Source organism: Oryctolagus cuniculus, chromosome 20 (assembly GCF_964237555.1).
Source record: "Oryctolagus cuniculus chromosome 20, mOryCun1.1, whole genome shotgun sequence".
Classification (NCBI taxonomy): domain Eukaryota; kingdom Metazoa; phylum Chordata; class Mammalia; order Lagomorpha; family Leporidae; genus Oryctolagus; species Oryctolagus cuniculus.
In genome coordinates, this window is record NC_091451.1 from 10,384,601 (window position 1) to 10,401,871 (window position 17,271).

The 17,271-nt window shown below is 49.2% G+C and overlaps 1 protein-coding gene across 2 annotated transcripts; it reads left to right on the forward strand.

Moving 5' to 3' along the window:
• The first annotated feature begins 525 nt into the window (after positions 1 to 525).
• DHRS7 (dehydrogenase/reductase 7) lies at positions 526 to 15,674 on the forward strand. Of its 2 annotated transcripts, none has more exons than XM_051826398.2 (7): positions 526 to 961; positions 7,279 to 7,431; positions 9,317 to 9,423; positions 9,997 to 10,236; positions 13,463 to 13,585; positions 14,288 to 14,503; positions 15,349 to 15,674. In XM_051826398.2, the coding sequence occupies exons 2-7, from the start codon at positions 7,296 to 7,298 to the stop codon at positions 15,394 to 15,396; spliced, it is 870 nt and encodes a 289-aa protein (XP_051682358.1). In that variant the 5' UTR covers positions 526 to 961; positions 7,279 to 7,295; the 3' UTR covers positions 15,397 to 15,674. The 2 variants fall into 2 exon arrangements, with proteins under 2 accessions (XP_051682358.1, XP_002719565.1); XM_002719519.5 differs by lacking the exon at positions 526 to 961 and adding an exon at positions 1,188 to 1,432.
• The last annotated feature ends 1,597 nt before the right edge of the window (positions 15,675 to 17,271 follow it).

Sequence of the window (17,271 nt, forward strand, 5' to 3'; positions counted from 1 at the left end):
GGTCCAGAAGTGGAGCAGCCGGGACTCGAACCGACACTCATATGGGATGCTGGTGTCTCTGGTGGTACCTTAACCCACTGAGCCCCGACACCGGCAGGGGTCTGAATCCATTAAAAAATTTTTGTTGGAACTTTATGTTCAAATGGCTAAAATTCTATCCAGTTATGAAGGCCAGGTTCCCCTGCTCTGCCTGTTAGTCCATGGCTGCGGCTGCTCTGGGAAGTCCATGTGCTCCTCAGCCTTCGGTTTGCTTTGAACACTTAAAGTACCCGAGTAACAACAACAGTTAGAAAAGGAAGCGTGGGCACAATTACTGTGTGTGTGTGTGGGGGGGGGCACTGTGCCCCTTACTGGCCGCTCTCATTTCATCCTCTTGCCAAGTCTGTGGGTGCAGATAAGGGGCCCACCTACTCAGGGTCACCGTTGGCAGGTGCCCAGCCTATGCCCCAGCTCTAGAATTCAGTGACAAGCTGCATGGCCTTGACCAGCAGCCCGCAAGTGTCATTTGCAACCTGCTCGCCACATTTCAGTTGCGTCCAACTCAGCTCAGCGACTGGGTTAATCCCACGAGCCTTCCAGAACCTGGCCTTGAGAAAGCCGGCTGGAGTTGCAAAGCAACGCGACTCCACCAGCCAGCCCGCAGCCCGCCCCATCCTTCGTCCCCCTCTCCCTGTTCCCTCCCAAAGTCCCCCCTGCTAACTTGAGACCTGGGAGAAGCCCTTTTTGAGACTAAAGACAGGATCTCTTGGGTAAGCCTGGCTGCTTGCGTCAGCTCCGGCGACCAGGCTGCCCGGCGGCGACACCCCGGGCCCAACTTCGGCGACATCACCGGCAGACACCACCAGAGCCCTGGAAGAACTGCAGGGACCTCCACCCCGGTCTCGCAAACGTGGCGTCACATGCCTTGCTTTCGACACAGAACGATCTGGAATCACGCATGTTCATCACGCACGCTTTCCAGGTATCACCAAAACCTTTGTGCACCCAAATGAAAGGTTCATTTCGCTTTTCCTTGAACTTTTTTTTTTTTTTTAAATCCCCTCACATCCGCCTCAAAATAACTGCCCCAGCACGGTCCTGACCCTCCGGCTCGGCGTCGCCCACCCCTCCCGTTCCCGGGCTGTATCATGCGCGCGGGCAGGGGAGACCCGGGCGGCCGCCCCCGCGCCGCGCGCCCAAGGCGGGTGCGCGCCGGGCCGCTCCTCCTGCCCGCCCTTGCTCGGGGCGGGGCCGGCGGCGGCACCAAGGCCTCCCGTGGCCGCGGCCGTCTCCTTCCGCTGCCGCCAGCTCTGAGCCGCGATGAGCTGGGAGCTGCTGCTGGCGCTGCTGGCGCTGTGCGCGCCCCTCCTGCTCGTGGTGCAGCTCGTGCGCTTCCTGCGGGCCGACGGCGACCTGACGCTGCTGTGGGCCGAGTGGCAGGGCCGACGCCCAGGTGAGCAGGACCCGCCGTGGGATGCCCGGGGCGCGCGTCCAGATCCCCGGGGCGGCGAGGCTTGCTCCTTCCCGGGGCCCTGCGGGTGCGGAGGGAGGCGGCCCGGGCCCCGGAGGCGACTGTGCCCCTTGGTCCTCTGGCCCGGGGCGAACTTGCCGTCCAGCCTCGGAGAGCTTGGCAGGGGTGCCACGCATCCTGGTGAGGTCCCCCGGGGGTCCGATGCAGGGTCGGAGGAGCCGGCTTTGGGAAAGGCGAGCGCGCCCCTGGAGGACGCCACTTGCAAAGACCTGGTACTGTGAGTCCACCCTGCTGCTAGAAAGAACTGGAGTGGCGTGTGGCCTTCCGCGAGGTCGTCGTGGGCGCGCGCGGGGCGTTTTCTGGCCGCGCCACTTGGGTGTTGCTGCACATCGGTTGCGCGCGTGCTTTGTGTGTGTTTGCGGTGACTGAACGCAGGCTGCGTGCTGCGGGCTCGGTTGAAAATACTCAGACCGTGTGTGCGGGATCCGTGCACCTGTCGCCGACTGCTGAATTTTCTGCGTCTAAAACAGAAGTCCCACGTGCGCTGCAATTCTGTTCATCTAGACCTTGGCCCTGTTCATAGGAGGCGTGCGGAGTCCGCCCCGTGCTTTTGTGTTCACTTGGACTTGGAGAATTAAATCAGATTAATCTGTATCTTACTGTCCTTTCTTTTCTTTTTCTTTCTTTCTTTTATTTATTTATTTATTTTGACAGGCAGAGTTAGACAGTGAGAGAGAGAGACAGAGGGACAGGTCTTCGTTCCGTTGGTTCACTCCCCAAATGGCTGCTACGGCCTGCGCAGCCGATCTGAAGCCAGGAGCCAGGTGCTTCTCCTGGTCTCCCACACGGGTGCAGGGCCCAAGCACTTGGGCCATCCTCCACTGCCCTTCCGGGCCACAGCAGAGAGCTGGACTGGAAGAGGGCAACCAGGACAGAACCGGCACCCCAACCGCGCCTAGAACCCGGAGTACCGGCGCCGCAGGCGGAGGATTAGCCTAGTGAGCTGCGGTGCCGGCTACTGTCCTTACTTTTCTAAAAAGTCATTCTCCCCATCAAATGTTGAAACAGGTTGACAATATCTGAGTGAATCTCTGGCAGCTGGTAAAAGTTATCTTCTCATATCAAGCACAAGTTAAAAGTTAGGGTCATATTGTAACTGCTGGATGTCAACTAAAAGTGTTGAAATAAGGTACTGCCACTTGAAATAATTTTTAAGAAATTCACTTCATTATTTTACATTTACGGCAAAACAACTGTTTTGAAGATTTTTAGTTTAGCCACATTTTTATAAAATATTTAATTAGCATCTATAATTTGATATATTAATGTTTATCTAAGTAAATGAGTTATAAGTTATTCAGCAAACATGATTATAAAGTTAAATGATGGGGCTGGCATTATGGCATAGCGGTTTAAGCTGCTGTCTGCAACACAGGCATCTCTTAAGGGCGCTGGTTCAGGTCCCCACTGTGCCACTTTCAATTCAGTGTCTTGTTAATGCCCTGGAAAAAGCAGTGGAAGATGGCCCAAGTGTTTTGGGGCTTCTGCCACCCGTGTGGGGGACCCGGATGAAGCTTCTAGCTCCTGGCTGTTGCCACCAACTGTAGAGTGAACCAGCAGTGGAAGATCTCTGTCTCTCCCTCGTTCTCTCTTTCAAGATAGATAAATCTGTTTTTAAAGAGAGTTAAATGATGTTCAGAGAAATTCAGTGCCCTGACCTAAGCCAGGCTTTGGATCCTTGTAGATCGTCCAGTGTAACTTAGAACTTATTCTGAAACCTGCATTGATTAAAGAGTCAGCTTTACAGAATTAGAGACAGATTAAAACAAATTAAAATAAAATCAAAGCAGAGAAAAGAGAACCAAGATTAAAAGAGAGTTCATAATTGATTTTCTCAGAAAGTTGAGTAAAGATCTCTGTATACCAACAGCAGAATGCCATAAAAAGTAAAATTACAAGAGAAAAAGTGTTCATATTTGTGTGTAAAATACATTTAGGAAATAAGAATATTTAACATATAATGATGTTATAAATCCACAAAACTTAGAAGATGAAATTAAAAATGTTCTAGCAAACAGAACAGAAGTAAAGATAATTGGAAAATAACAGAGCTATATACATCATTGTTTATTTAGATTGGGTGATCAGAAGACCAACAATAACTAACGGGAGCCAAAAAAGAGAATAGCAACAAGAACAAAATGGATGAGTAGAAAATATGAAGAAACAGTTTTGGAAATACCTACAACAAAAGAATATGAGGTCTTGTGGTAAAAGGACCAAATAGATGTCCAACAAAAAGACCAAAATTAAGGCAAATTATAAGGAAATATGAGAACACTAAAAACAAGGATCAGGTCTTGGATCCTCCCGAAAAGCTTCTCAACAGCTATGTTGAATGCTAAAAAGCAAGGAAGATGTTTCCTTCAAAATTTTGAGGAAAATGTGTTTCAATCAAAATTTCTTCACTGTAACAGCTATCTATCACATGTGACAGTAGAATAAAGATGCTTTAAACACACACACACACAAAGAATCTTCAGAAAGTTCATGGAAAGTCTATATTATGAAAAAGCTACGTGTGGATTTCAAAATTAGTTGTACTGAAACAGACTATCTTTTAATTCTGTTTTTCCATAACTTGTTTTTGAAACCCGCGTGTAAGCATAGTGCATGCGTGTTTATACAATATATCTGTGGAATTAAGCTGTGATGGGTGAGATTTAGGCAAAACAACAGCTAAAATGACTCCCTGGTGGTGAGTGGGGAAGTGATAAAGACACAGAGATCAAAGGAAGGTGGCAATAGACCCTGACTCCCCAAACAGCTCAGTCTGGAAAGATGGGCCGACTCGATCAAGGTTAAAAACAAAAGAAAGGAAAAATTCCTCTCGACTCCTCGGTGGGTTTCTGTGTTGCTAACAGAGATGGACAGCTCATCCGTGTAGTATAACATGAAACAGGGTAAAAAGCCAAGCCCACTCTGACCCTTGTCCCTGGCACCCGACCGTGCCTCTCTGCCAATGGCTCCCATCTCCTGCCCCTGCCTTTCCTTTTAGAGAAATTCTCTGCATTTCCAAATATGTTTCTCACGCGATGAAACCGCAGGGTGACTAATTTTAGCTGTTGCATCTGGGTCCAGGAAAATCCTGGGCAGAGTCCTGAGTAGGAAGAGGCTCAGCGCTAGCACCTGTGAGGAGCAGTCAGCTTTGGGCCGACAGTCACCTGGCTGTGAGTCACCTGTGAGGTGGCTGCCGGAAATAGGAGGCGAGCCTGGGCTGCCTCTGGTGGCTGAAGCAGCAGCGGCAGACAGTAGAAGCCTCCCGCGCACCTGCTTGTGGGTGCTGGGGCTGCAGCGGTGACCTGCCACATTGCAGGGCACGAGGGGAGTGACAGTGGTGGCAGGGCTGGAGTCCAGGGCTGCAAGCAGAAGTTCGAGGAGACCAGATGCTGGGGGCATGTGGGGGAAGGTGTCGCCTCGGACACGCTGCACTCTTCCAACGGGGCCCAGAAGGGAGTCAACTAGAGCTTACCCAGCCGGCCCCGAGACAGAATCCCCCCCACCCCCGGGCTGGGGTTCGCACCTGAAGTTTCTTTCCAGTTCTGAGGATCTCTTTCAGAGGCTGTGTGCTAGACTGGGCGGAACTGGCAAACAAAAGTTGCTGTCAGAACTCTGAGTGTGTTCAGGTAACCCCAAGCCTGGGGGCTCTCAGTAATAGTTCTTTATCAGTGTAAAAACTGAAGGCATCTTGGTAAATTCCAAGCTAGTCAGTGAATAATTCCAGAACCAAGTGCACTTATCCTGGAGTCTGGGTATTGCGACTCCTGGAGCGATGAGCAGCCGGTGATTGAATACATGATAGAACATGCATCCCGGGATTCCCGCGTGTGGTCCTGCGGGAAGCTTGCTCACTCCTGTCTTCCCACGGACTCGTGGGTCCGGACAGGAGACTAGAGCTTACCCAGCTGGCCCCGAGACAGAATCCACCCGCCCCCCCGCCCCAGGCTGGGTTCAGAGGTTCGCAGAAACCTTTTGTCCTGAGGGCGAGCTGTGCTTTCTCGCATGTCCGAGAGACAGCTGGGTCTTAAACCATGGATGGTGTTGAGATGTGTGCTCCCCGGGATAGGGGGCAGGGGGCCTCATATCCCAGCTCAGCAGGGACTCACGAGTTATCTCTGCCGTCCTTCCAATCTTCCGGTCTCTATGCTAGCACCGAGGCCTTGGGCGAGGAACAAGGCAGCCTTGATGGGAGTGACAGTCTCCTGGGGCTGTTCAGTGAGCCTCAGTTTCCCTTTCTGTATTAGCTGAGTTAACATAATACCTGCTTACCTCCTGAGAGCCTTCTGAGGGCTTTTAGAAGGCAGTCAGAAAAACACGAAACCGGCCGGCGCCCCGGCTCACTAGGCTAATCCTCCGCCTTGCGGTGCCGGCACACCGGGTTCTAGTCCCAGTCAGGGCACCGGATTCTGTCCCGGTTGCCCCTCTTCCAGGCCAGCTCTCTGCTGTGGCCAGGGAGTGCAGTGGAGGATGGCCCAGGTGCTTGGGCCCTGCACCCCACGGGAGACCAGGAGAAACACCTGGCTCCTGCCATCGGATCAGTGCGGTGCGCCGGCCGTAGCGGCCATTGGAGGGTGAACCAACGGAAAAGGAAGACCTTTCTCTCTGTCTCTCACTTTCCACTCTGCCTGTCAAAAAGAAAAACACGAAGCTGTTAGAAGTAGCAGCCACACACGTGACTGGCTGAATGTGCTGTTGTGCTGCCTGGTTCGTTGGTCCGCGCGATCTTAGCAGTTGGCATGCGCTAAGCATGGAGGATGTGCCGGATCCTACGCTCAGTGCTTTCCGTTTTTAACTGATTACTCTCAACACTCCTGTGAGGGCCGTGTTACTGATCATCTGCTCCCAGTTGTAGAAAGTTTTTTTTTTTTTTTTTAAGATTTATTTATTTGAAAGGCAGAGTTACACAGAGAGAGGAGGAGAGGCAGAGAGAGAGGGAGGTCTTCCATCCACTGGTTCACACCCCAATTGGCCCCAACGGCCAGAGCTGTGCTGATCCGAAAGCAGGAGCCAGGAACTTCTTCCAGGTCTCCCATGCAGGTGCAGGGGCCCAAGGACCTGGGCCATCTTCTACTGCTTTCCCAGGCCATCAGCAGGGAGCTGGATCAGAGGAGGAGCAGCCGGGACATGAACTGACGCCCATATGGGATGCCAGTGCCACAGGCAGAGGCTCAGTCCACTACACCACACGAGCGTTTGCCGTCTGTGAATTGGGTAGGGGCTGGTGTTGTAGCACGATAGGTTGAACCACCACCCATGACGCCGGAATCCCGTATGAGCGCAGGTTTGAGTTCCTGATGCTCCACTTCTGATCCGGTTCCCTGCTAATGTGCCTGGGAAAGCAGCAAAGGATGGTCCAAGTGCTTGGGCCCCTGCCAACCACGCGGGAGCCTCAGATGAAGCTCCTGGCTCCTGGCTTCTGCCTCCTGGCTCTGGCCATTGTGGCCATCTGGGGAGTGAACCAGTGGATGGAAGATCTTTCTCTCTGTCTCTCCCTCTCTCTGTCTGTACTGCTACCTCTCAAATAAATACATATTTTTTTTTTAAAAACCCACTTTGTTGATAACTGGTACTAGTATGATCCGTATCCACGCTTAAAAAATAGGCAGGAGATGTTTTCTTTGGGTAGTTAAAATTTTGAGTTCCATGCATCATTACATCCTCTTCGTATTTCGTGGTACCGTTTAAAGCTTTTGGGGGCTAATCTGTCGTTTCTGAGTGTAAGCCACACTTACTTAATTCTGTCCTCCATCTCACCCCTCCCCATGTAGAATGGGAGCTGACCGACATGGTGGTGTGGGTGACTGGAGCCTCCAGTGGCATCGGCGAGGAGCTGGCTTACCAGTTGTCCAAGCTAGGAGTTTCCCTCGTGCTGTCGGCCAGGAGGGTGCACGAGCTGGAAAGGGTGAAAAGAAGATGCCTCGGTAAGTTCACTCATCGCCAGCAGCAGCTTCCGGGTCCAAGTGCAGACCTGGCTTTGGGAATTTCAGAGGGAGGGTGGGATTCGCAGGGCCGGACCCCCCAGCCGCAGGCACTCCCAAGAGCCGTGTGCCAGATTCTCTTCTGTTTGTCATCGATACATTAACTGCCTTTGCCTTTTTCCTTTCTGCCACTGCTTCTCTCCAATGCTGGTGGAGTTTTATTGAACTCGAGTTAGGAAGGATTCGTTCTCGCTTTGCTAAAATGTCAGGTCTTAACCTGTTAAGTCCTAGGTTCTCAGTTCTGTGACTATTTCAGTGATATGATACGTATTTCAAAGTTACCCTGAGTGGTAGGTTTATTGCTCATTGTAAGCTTTTTTAGGATGTCCCATCGATGGGATGATGGGACATAATTGATCAGTCATCTGGGATTGTGTGGGATTTTTGTTATTATAGATAGGAATTTTGTTTAGAACAGGAGTGGAATTAGATTTAAAAGTGCAGCTTGAGACAGTGTCTTCCCTGTTGATGATAGAGAGCAGCAGTGTTCATGTTTTTGTTTGTTTGAACTTTGGTGCAGTAACTGAAAGCAGCCTCAGGTAATAATTATTCTCGCGGGACATTAAGTATTAAACCAGGATCATTTTGAATTTTCCAGAAGACGGTTCATTTCGTTGGTTCTCTCTCTACCTGTCATTCTTTTAAAAATCTTTTTGACTTCACTGCTTGGGCTGACCACTGAGAAGGAGAGTTACTGTGCGTACAACTGCAAAGGCTCTTGTCTTTTTGCACGGGGCGTCTTCCTCACTGCTGTGACTCGCAGTAGCCGCCCTGGCGAGGGTGAGGAACCGTGTCAGTGTTTCTTAGCCCCGTGCAGGAGTTGTTTTCCTTTTAACTCTCAGATCATCGATGCATACTTTTTCCTTTCTTTTTATAGAGCTCGTGGTACCCCAGTTTGCTCTTTTGTGCCTCAGGCCTTCCTGTTTCTCTTTCTCGCCTTACTTATGTTTCCTGTTGGCATTACTTGTTGCATTTCAAGATTAGGGTCCAGGAAAGCCAGCTTCAGTCGTCCTTTGGTGGAACAGAAACAGAACGGCCAATCCCAGCTCAACCTGTTGTTTCTTGGTGTAGGAGGTTTTGGGATTCTGTCCATTGCCTTGGTTGCATCCTGGAATCTTTTGTCTCTGGAGAGAAGCATCTCTCTTCATCTGACTTCAGGGCTCTGAGTTTCTTCACTGATTTTTATGCTTAAATTGCTGTCTTTTCATAGGTGTAAAACAGTGACCATGTAGCCTACCACGAAACAAATGTGTTTCTGTTCTTCTAAAGAGATCACTCTACAATTTTTGCTTTCTTATTCAGCTTATAGTATCAGCTTGATTTTATAAAATCTACTCTTAATTATTTTCAATGTCTTTATTTCTATAAGGTGAACGTGTATTTCATATATATAGACATAGGAGCCCGGTGACACTTCCTTCCATACTCTCCCTCTTCCTTCCTCTCTTATATTTTCTTTCAATTTTTACAGTGACTTACTTGGTTTACTTTATAATCACAAGCTTAACCCTCCACTAAATAAAGCATTCAACAAGTAGTAAGTACAGAAACCACCGTTCCTCACGAGTGTAGACAAGGGCTTCAGCTTGATCTCTGACCGTCGGTTCTGGTTGGACTGGGTGTGTGTTCAAGTTGAAGTGTGCCAATCCACTTCCCGTGTGGCCAGCCAGCGTTCTGTCTGCCAGTCCTCTTCCCGATCCAGCTACTTTCCCAGGCAGGCCCTCCCCAGATGAGTTCACCGCCCACGCCTGTTGCAGGGTGGGGAGCGGCTAGCAACTGGATTGAATTCTGGCATGACTCCCACTAAGTGTTCAGTGTCTTTCTTTAGAGAATGGCATTTTAAAAGGAAAAGATATACTCGTTCTGCCCTTCGACCTGACCGACAGAAGTGCCCACGAAGCAGCCACCAAAGCCGTCGTGCAGGAGTTTGGTAAAGTGAGTAGCGTTTTATGTCCATCGAGCATATGCCGTGGCTTTGTCTTGCTTGGAAGTAAGAGCACGAGAGATTGACATCTGTGGTGCTGTCTTGCAGAATAGTTTTAGGCAAAGGGGGTGCATGCAGTGAGATCAGGTCTAGGAGCTGGGCCTTTCAATCTCTTTGACTTTAGGTTAATTAGTACAAGGGGGTCTTTAAAACAGTTTGTGAAATGTGCCTGTCATGGAAAAATGATGCATGGATTTCAACCAAAATAAATTTATCTTTTAATTCTGTTTCCCATGAACTTTTCAAAACACGCTTGTACTTTTCTGTTCCTTAACAAGTACTGATTCCTTTGTGTAGAAGAGACGAAGCTAAAAAGTCACTGCTGCTTTCGTTTTTAATTACACTTACAATGTTCCATAAGAAGTCACCTAAAATGGGACTTTCATTCCTCAGTGAATCAGGTTCTTATTTTACCTGTTCGGTGCCGAGCTCTAGAGTTACCGGTATCAGCAGCCACCCCCAGGAATTTCTCGGTGCCTCCGTAGCGCGTTCCCAACGCGTGCTGTTTCTGATTGTGTACCCAGATCGACATCCTGGTGAACAACGGCGGGAGGTCCCAGCGTTCTTTGTGTGCAGAGACCAGCCTGGACGTCTTCAAGGAGCTCATGGAGCTGAACTACCTGGGGACCGTGTCCTTGACAAAGTGTGTCCTGCCGCACATGATCGAGAGGAAGCAAGGGAAGATTGTTACGGTGAACAGCCTGGCCGGGATCACCTCCGTGCCCCTCTCCAGTGGCTACTGTGCCAGCAAACACGCACTGCGGGTAAGGCTGCCGACTCCACTCTGCTGGGACCGATCTAAGTATGCGGATGGGAGATACGGCCATCATGGTGTGAGGTCACGGGACGGGGCAGAAAGACCCCAGAACGCCTTTGGAAGTAGATGCTCCCAAAGGCGGGAGGCATGCTTGCCCCTGACTTACTCAGACGTGCACTGAGCACCGGCACGGTGCCGTGTGCTGCAGGAGATGCTGGGAAAGTGAAGACGATGAGGTGTGGAAGAGCACCGTGTAGTCAGCTTGGCACCCTGCACCTTGTCTCTCTCCCCATCACGGCTGCGGGGCAAATTGGGGGTCTATCCCTGCTTTTTTTTTTTTTTTTTTGACAGGCAGAGTGGACAGTGAGAGAGAGACAGAGAGTAAGGTCTTCCTTTTGCCGTTGGTTCACCCTCCAATGGCCGCCGCAGCCGGTGCGCCGCGGCCGGTGCATCGCGCTGATCCGAAGCCAGGAGCCAGGTGCTTCTCCTGGTCTCCCATGTGGGTGCAGGGCCCAAGACCTTGGGCCATCCTCCACTGCACTCCCTGGCCACAGCAGAGAGCTGGCCTGGAAGAGGGGCAACCGGGACAGAATCCAGCACCCCGACCGGGACTAGAACCTGGTGTGCCGGTGCCACAAGGCGGAGGATTAGCCTAGTGAGCCACGGCGCCGGCCCCTGCTTTCTTCTACACATTATTTAGGTTGTATTTTTTTTTTTTAAAAGATTTATTTATTTATTTCAAAGAGTTACACAGAAAAAGAAGGAGAGGTAGAGAAAGAGAGAGTCTTCCATCTGTTGGTTCACTCCCCAGATGGCCACAACAGCTGGAGCTGTGCCAATCAGGAGCCAGGAGCTCCTTTCGGGTCTACATGGGTACAGGGGTCCAAGCACTTGGGCCATCTTCTACTGCTTTCCCAGGCCATAGCAGAGAGCTGGATCGTAAGTGGAGCAGCCGGGACTCGAACCGGCGCCCATATGGGAAGCCAGCACTGCAGACGGCGGCTTTACCCTCTACGCCACAGCGCCGGCCCCTCGGATGTATTTCCTTCTGCCTTTTTCTGTGCCTTTTTCCCCTCATACTTGGGCTGTGACTGACTTGGAATTATATACACGTGTCAGAAATAGACAATCGTCCTGGGCCTCACAGCCCTGTTGGGAAACATCATGTCTCTGTTCTGGTTTTACTGGAAGAAGAACGTCTCATCGAGAAAAGCTTGAGCATAACTTAGGAGGTTTAAATATTAGAAATGAGTGAATTTTTCATGTCAGCTTAAGAGCGGATGCGGGGAAGCCGTAGGGCGACGGAAGAGAGGCAGCAGAGGAGAGATGGTATTGCTAATGAATGCCCTTGGAGGCCCGTGCAAGTGGGCCCTCTCCGTGTTGGTGACCACACGCAGTTGCTGCGTAGTCATGGCTTCATGTGAACGGAAGGCGGCCAGGTGAGGGGCAGCAGCCGCCCCGCCTCCTAAGACCTGCAGGATGCCGTCGGGAAGCACAGCTGAGCCGCCTGGCTTCCCCCCCGGACTCACTGTTCTGTTACTGGGTTTAGAGGACACGGCAGGCAAGACGCCAGCTGTGCACAGTAGCTGAACACGAAAACCAGGAGGGTCTGTGTGGGGGCACATTTCCTTCTCAGATTCCCAGCCAGCTCCAGAGTGAACCCAGTTATCTTGGAGTTTATACGCCACTATAGTTAGTTCAAACAAGGAGCGCTTTGAGTGCCTGGCTAGATGTCTTCCCTCTTCTGCTATGCTAGAGAGCAGCCAGAGGTCAGAGGTGTGGGACTTCTCCTGCAGTCACTAAGCTTTGCTTTGCTTGCCTTTTTTGTGATCCATCTCTGAGTCAGGCCCTGTTCAGCCCCTGACAGCGTGAACCCCCACAGCCCCTGTGTTTGAGGGGTCGTGTTTGAGAGCTGGTAACTGTTGAATGTTGGACCACATGCAGACATGTCGAGGGTTAGCTCTTTAGCTTTACAGTTGTTAGCCCAGCCTTAGGTCATCTCTGTCTGTTCCATACTGGTTTAGAAATGGCTTTAAGGGGCCAGTGTTGTGTTGTACTAGGCTAATAAGCCTCCACCTGCAGCGCCAGCATCCCATATGGGAGCCAGTTTGTGTCCTGGCTGCTCCACTTCCGATCCAGCTCTCAGCCTGGGAAAGCAGTAGAAGGTGGCCCAAGGCCCTGGCCCCTGCACCCGCGTGGGAGACCAGGAAGAAGCTCCTGGCTCCTGGCTTTTGGGTCGGCCCAGCTCTGGCTGTTATGGCCATTAGGGAGTGAACCATCGGATGGAAGACTTCTCTGTCTCTCCCTCTCTCTGTCTGTAACTCTACCTCTCCTATAAATCAAATAAATCTTTAAAAAAAGGAAATGGCTTAAGTCTAGAGGGTGTAGCTTGACTTACAAAAGTCATTGAGTAGACAATCATACTGCATCTTTCACTAGCCACTTGTCCTGTTAGCATCCCCAAAAGATAAATGTTTGCTGAAACAAATTCATTTTGTTAAAATACCAACTTAGCTTGAAAAAGTTTTCTTATGTCTCTGTGAAGTACTACCTGTTCCTTCTTGCCCCAAATGATGGCTCCTTAGACCACTTTGGGGAATAAAGAGAAGCCCGGTGTCAGTATTCTCTGGAGAGTCTGCACCCCGTTTGGAGTGGGGTGACGAAGACCAGGTCGGGAGGATGCTTCAGAACCTTCAGGGGTGGTTTTTATCTGCCCATCGCTTGCCTACCGTGAAGCCACTGACGGTGGGGCAGGCATTGGCCCAACAGCGGCGGCACTTGTGTCCTATATAATAGTACCTGGGTTTGATTCCCGGCTCTGGCTTTTAACTCCATCTTCCAGGTAATGCAAAGCCTGGGAGGGTTCCTGGTGCCCAGGTGGGAGACCTGCATTGGAGTTCTTAGCTCCCAAGTCTGGCCTCAGTCCAGCCCCAGCCACTGAGGGCAGTGGGGGCGTTAACCTATGAATGGGAGCTTCCTCTATCTGTCTCTGCCCCCACCCTGTTCCTCCCCACCTTCCCCTCCAAATTAAAAAAAAAAATCATCGAGCCACCATTACCCATGGGGTGAACAGTTTGCACCTGGGAAGAGCTGAGCCTGTTCTACATTGACTACCGAAGCAGCTTGCGTAATTACACTACCCGTCTTTCACTCAGGCATTTCAGAGCGTATTTTGACAACTCACGAGATACATGTCTAATTCACTTTTTTTTTTTTTTTGGCATGTCCTGTAGGGTTTTTTAAATGCTCTCCGAACTGAACTTGTTGACTACCCAGGTATAATAGTTTCTAACATTTGCCCAGGACCCGTTCAGTCAAATATTGTGAAGAACGCCCTGACTGAGGAACTGACCAAGGTAAAAATGTATACTGGAGAATAATTTGTTTTACTCGCTATGTATTGCTGTTCTGTATGCCAGGTGTGTGTGTGTGTGTGTGTGTGTGTGTGTGAATCACTTTTGAATTACTCACAAAGCTTACCTTACGGCATGATGACATTGGTTACGTTGAGCTGATAATGCCCTGGCGTCAGATTTTGATAAGGCTCACGAAGTTGCCAAATCCCCTTATAAGTGGCCCTCTCTTAGGGGCCCCTTCTTGGGTGACCACTCTCACATGTCCAATGGAACAGGTTTTTTTCCTTCTCTACCAGGAATCTCCTTTTGTCTTCTTTCTCCATGTCATTCCCATGGACCCCACGCTTCATGGGATTTCATTTGCTAAATGCATGTTTTAATAATTTGGTAATGAAATTATCCTTCAGTGCATTCAGATGATGGGGTTTAAAAACCGTGAACTTTCATCTTTGAGTTAGCCTCTACAGTCTTAGCCTACACAATCTTAGCCTACACAGTCTTAGTGCGTGGTGTCAGGGTTTTAAAAAATATCCGCGAGGTCTGTAAAGGCCTAGTGGCACGTGCAGGGACTGCAGGGTCTAGGAGAAGCCCCACGAAGGAAGTCAGACACCCGAGTGGCCAATTCACCCTGTCCTGCTTAGCGGCTCTGTGAGGCAGCGTGGGTAAATACTCAGCAGTCGTTTGCTTTCTGAATTTTCTTAGACCATAGAAAATGAGGGAGACCAGTCCTACAAGATGCCAACCAGCCGCTGTGTGCGGCTGATGTTGATCAGCATGGCTAATGACCTGAAAGAAGTGTGGATCGCGGATCAGCCATTTTTGTTCATGGCATATTTGGGGCAGTATGCGCCGACCTGGGCCTGGTGGATAACCAGCAAGTTAGGGAAGAAAAGGATTGAGAACTTTAAGAGTGGTGTGGTAAGAACAATTTATGTTTCTTAATAATACGCATCAGCCTTGTAGAAAAGTACAGTTTTGCAGTGCTGAAGAGTACCTTCTTGCTAACCCTCTACCAACTCATGCTATAAATGAAAAAGATATCAGAAGTATTCTGTTTGCATGCAAAGCTGTTGGTTTTCTGTAAACTGTGATTAACCTTGGCAAAGCAAGTTTTCTTATAGTTAAGAAAATGCCAATGTAGGTTATCCAAGCTAATTGTACTTGTTTTTAATCATTGAATTTACATCTGTCTTGTAGACTAGGAACAATATATCTGGAAATTTTTTTAGGGACAATAAACCTAGAACTTTGTATGAATGTTATTACTTTCATGGGTGAAGAATAGTAACTATCCTAAATTTTGTGTGATCATCATTATTCTTCGTGGGAAATCTTGGAAGTGGCAAATGTGTCTTTGCAAATGCAGTGTCACACCTCAGGGGTGCCTTGTTTTTATCTTTAAACAGAATACTGAAGGCTCACAGGGCATTGCAGGCATCTCGATTGGTTGTACTCATTAGGGCACGTCCTTGTAGGTGGGATGGTGAGTCCAGCATTTCCAAAAGGACCCGAGCAGATGCTGACTAGTGAACTTCACACCGGCTGGAGGCGATAGCCATGCTAGGCCCCTTAGAGGTGCCTGCCTTAGAGGTGCCTAGAATTTGGGCTCTGATATGTCTGTTAGAATTGAATCATCTCCCAGGTTTTGTAAGGATTCTTAGTGGAGGTTCCTGGTGATGCAGCCCCTCAGGACAGGAGGACTTGGCGAGAACTCGGGTCAGCAGGAGGAGAGACTGACTCGTGACACTGTTGCTCTTTTACAGGACGCGGACTGTGCTTATTTTAGCTCCTCGAAGAAAAAAGCCAACTGAAAGGAGCGCTTGGATTTTTCGAGGTTCTGGAGGGAAAAGTGAAATACAAACAGCAGCCATCTTCTTTGGCACTGAAGACTCATGTGTGATTTTACGTTTTGATACAACTTTCAACATAGAATGAGTAATAAATTAGATGGCAAGGAATCTCGGGAAACGGGTGTTGGCACGGTACATTTGCGGATAAAAGAGCATTTTTAAAATACTTGAGCAGGTGTGCTTCAAAATGTACGTTTATCGAAATCCAACCAAAGAATTACAGTAATCTGTTTGCTACATGTCTTTGTGCTTCTTTAATAACACGTTCGGGAATTTGTGAACAGTGAACGTCACCGCTCCCAGTGCTGGCAGGGTTGGCGTCAGTGTCTGCTGCCGAGACAAAGCCTTGTAGCGGTGTCCTCCAGAGGGGAGCAGCATTGGCCTCACGTGGGGAACGGGAGCCGGGCACCTCCTGAAGATGACCTCGCTGCACCTCTTAGAACCGTGTTGAAGCCGTGGGCATCCCGTGTTGGGGGTTCAAGTTCCGCATGCTCCAGGTCCGATCCAGTTCCCTGCTCACATGTCTGGGAAAACAGTGGAGGATGGCCCAAGTGCTTGGGCTCCTGCAGCCACATGGGACACCTAGAGGAAGCTCCTGGCTTCCGAGTGGCCCCGCACCAGCCGTTGAAGGCATGCAGGGAATGAGCCAGCAGGTGGAGGATCTCTCTCTCTCTCTCTCCCTCTCTCTGTGACTCTGCTTTCAAATAAATAAATCTTAAAAAAAAAAAAAGGCACCTGAAGAAACAAGACAACATGATCAACTCTAAGAGGGACAGAGAAACAAGGTCCCAGAAAGGACCCAGTTAGTTGAGTTACTCAAACACAGGTTATAAAATTACCTTTACTGTATTGAAAGATACAAAACACAACACAGAGTTTCAGCTGAGAATTAGAAAGTATACAGAAGAATCAACTGACAAGTTCCCAGCTGAAAAATACATTAGTCAACTAAAAATTCAGTAACTGGGTTTGATAAATACTACACAGAGGTAAAGTAAGAATTTGTGAACTAGATGTTCAGCCAGAAATAAGAATCTGACTTAGCCCACTCTGCCACACCTGCCTCTCAGATGCCTTAATCTGTCCAATATTAAATCTAAAAAATTTTAGGGATGGGTGTTTGGTGTAGCAGTTAACATGCTCCTGGCGATGCCTGCCTCTCCTGTTGGAGTACCTGATTTCAAAATCAAGAATTGTAAAAAAAACATAAATGTCAGTCCATAGTGGATTTACATTTGCTGTCTGCTGGCTAGCTGCAATAGAAATCCAGTTATGGAGACTAACATTCAAACTGCATATGTCTTTATTCACCGTTAACATTAGGCTATAGTTCTTGGGGTCCCAACCCCGTGTGTGGCCAATTACGTGGGTACCCTCTCCCCTACCTTGGAAAGCCCTCGCTTGTCGTTTTAATCCCTCTTACTCAGCACTAAGGCTGTCGAGAGTGTTGCTTACATTTTTAGACTCTGTCATCTTTTACTGAGTTGGCCTGTGTTCCCTGAAGGCAGGCAACATAAACGTTGAGCTCAGTTCTCGAAGTTTCATCCTGCCATGGAGCTTAGCGATAGAATTCTTTGCTGCTTCTTGGTTTTCAGATGCCATTAAGCGGATTTTAAAATATCACTCTGCCTAGTTTTTCTAGTTCTTCACAGATGGTTGGTGTGAGTTACCTATATACTATGAAAAGCTGGAAGTAGAAAAGTTAGTTTTATAGATAACTCAGTAAGGCCAGTTTTTAATAATCAGATGGATATCAGATAAGGTTCAATGAAGGAACAGTGTTCTGTGAAACACATATGAGTGTATCTGAACATACCCAGTTACTGATGATATAAG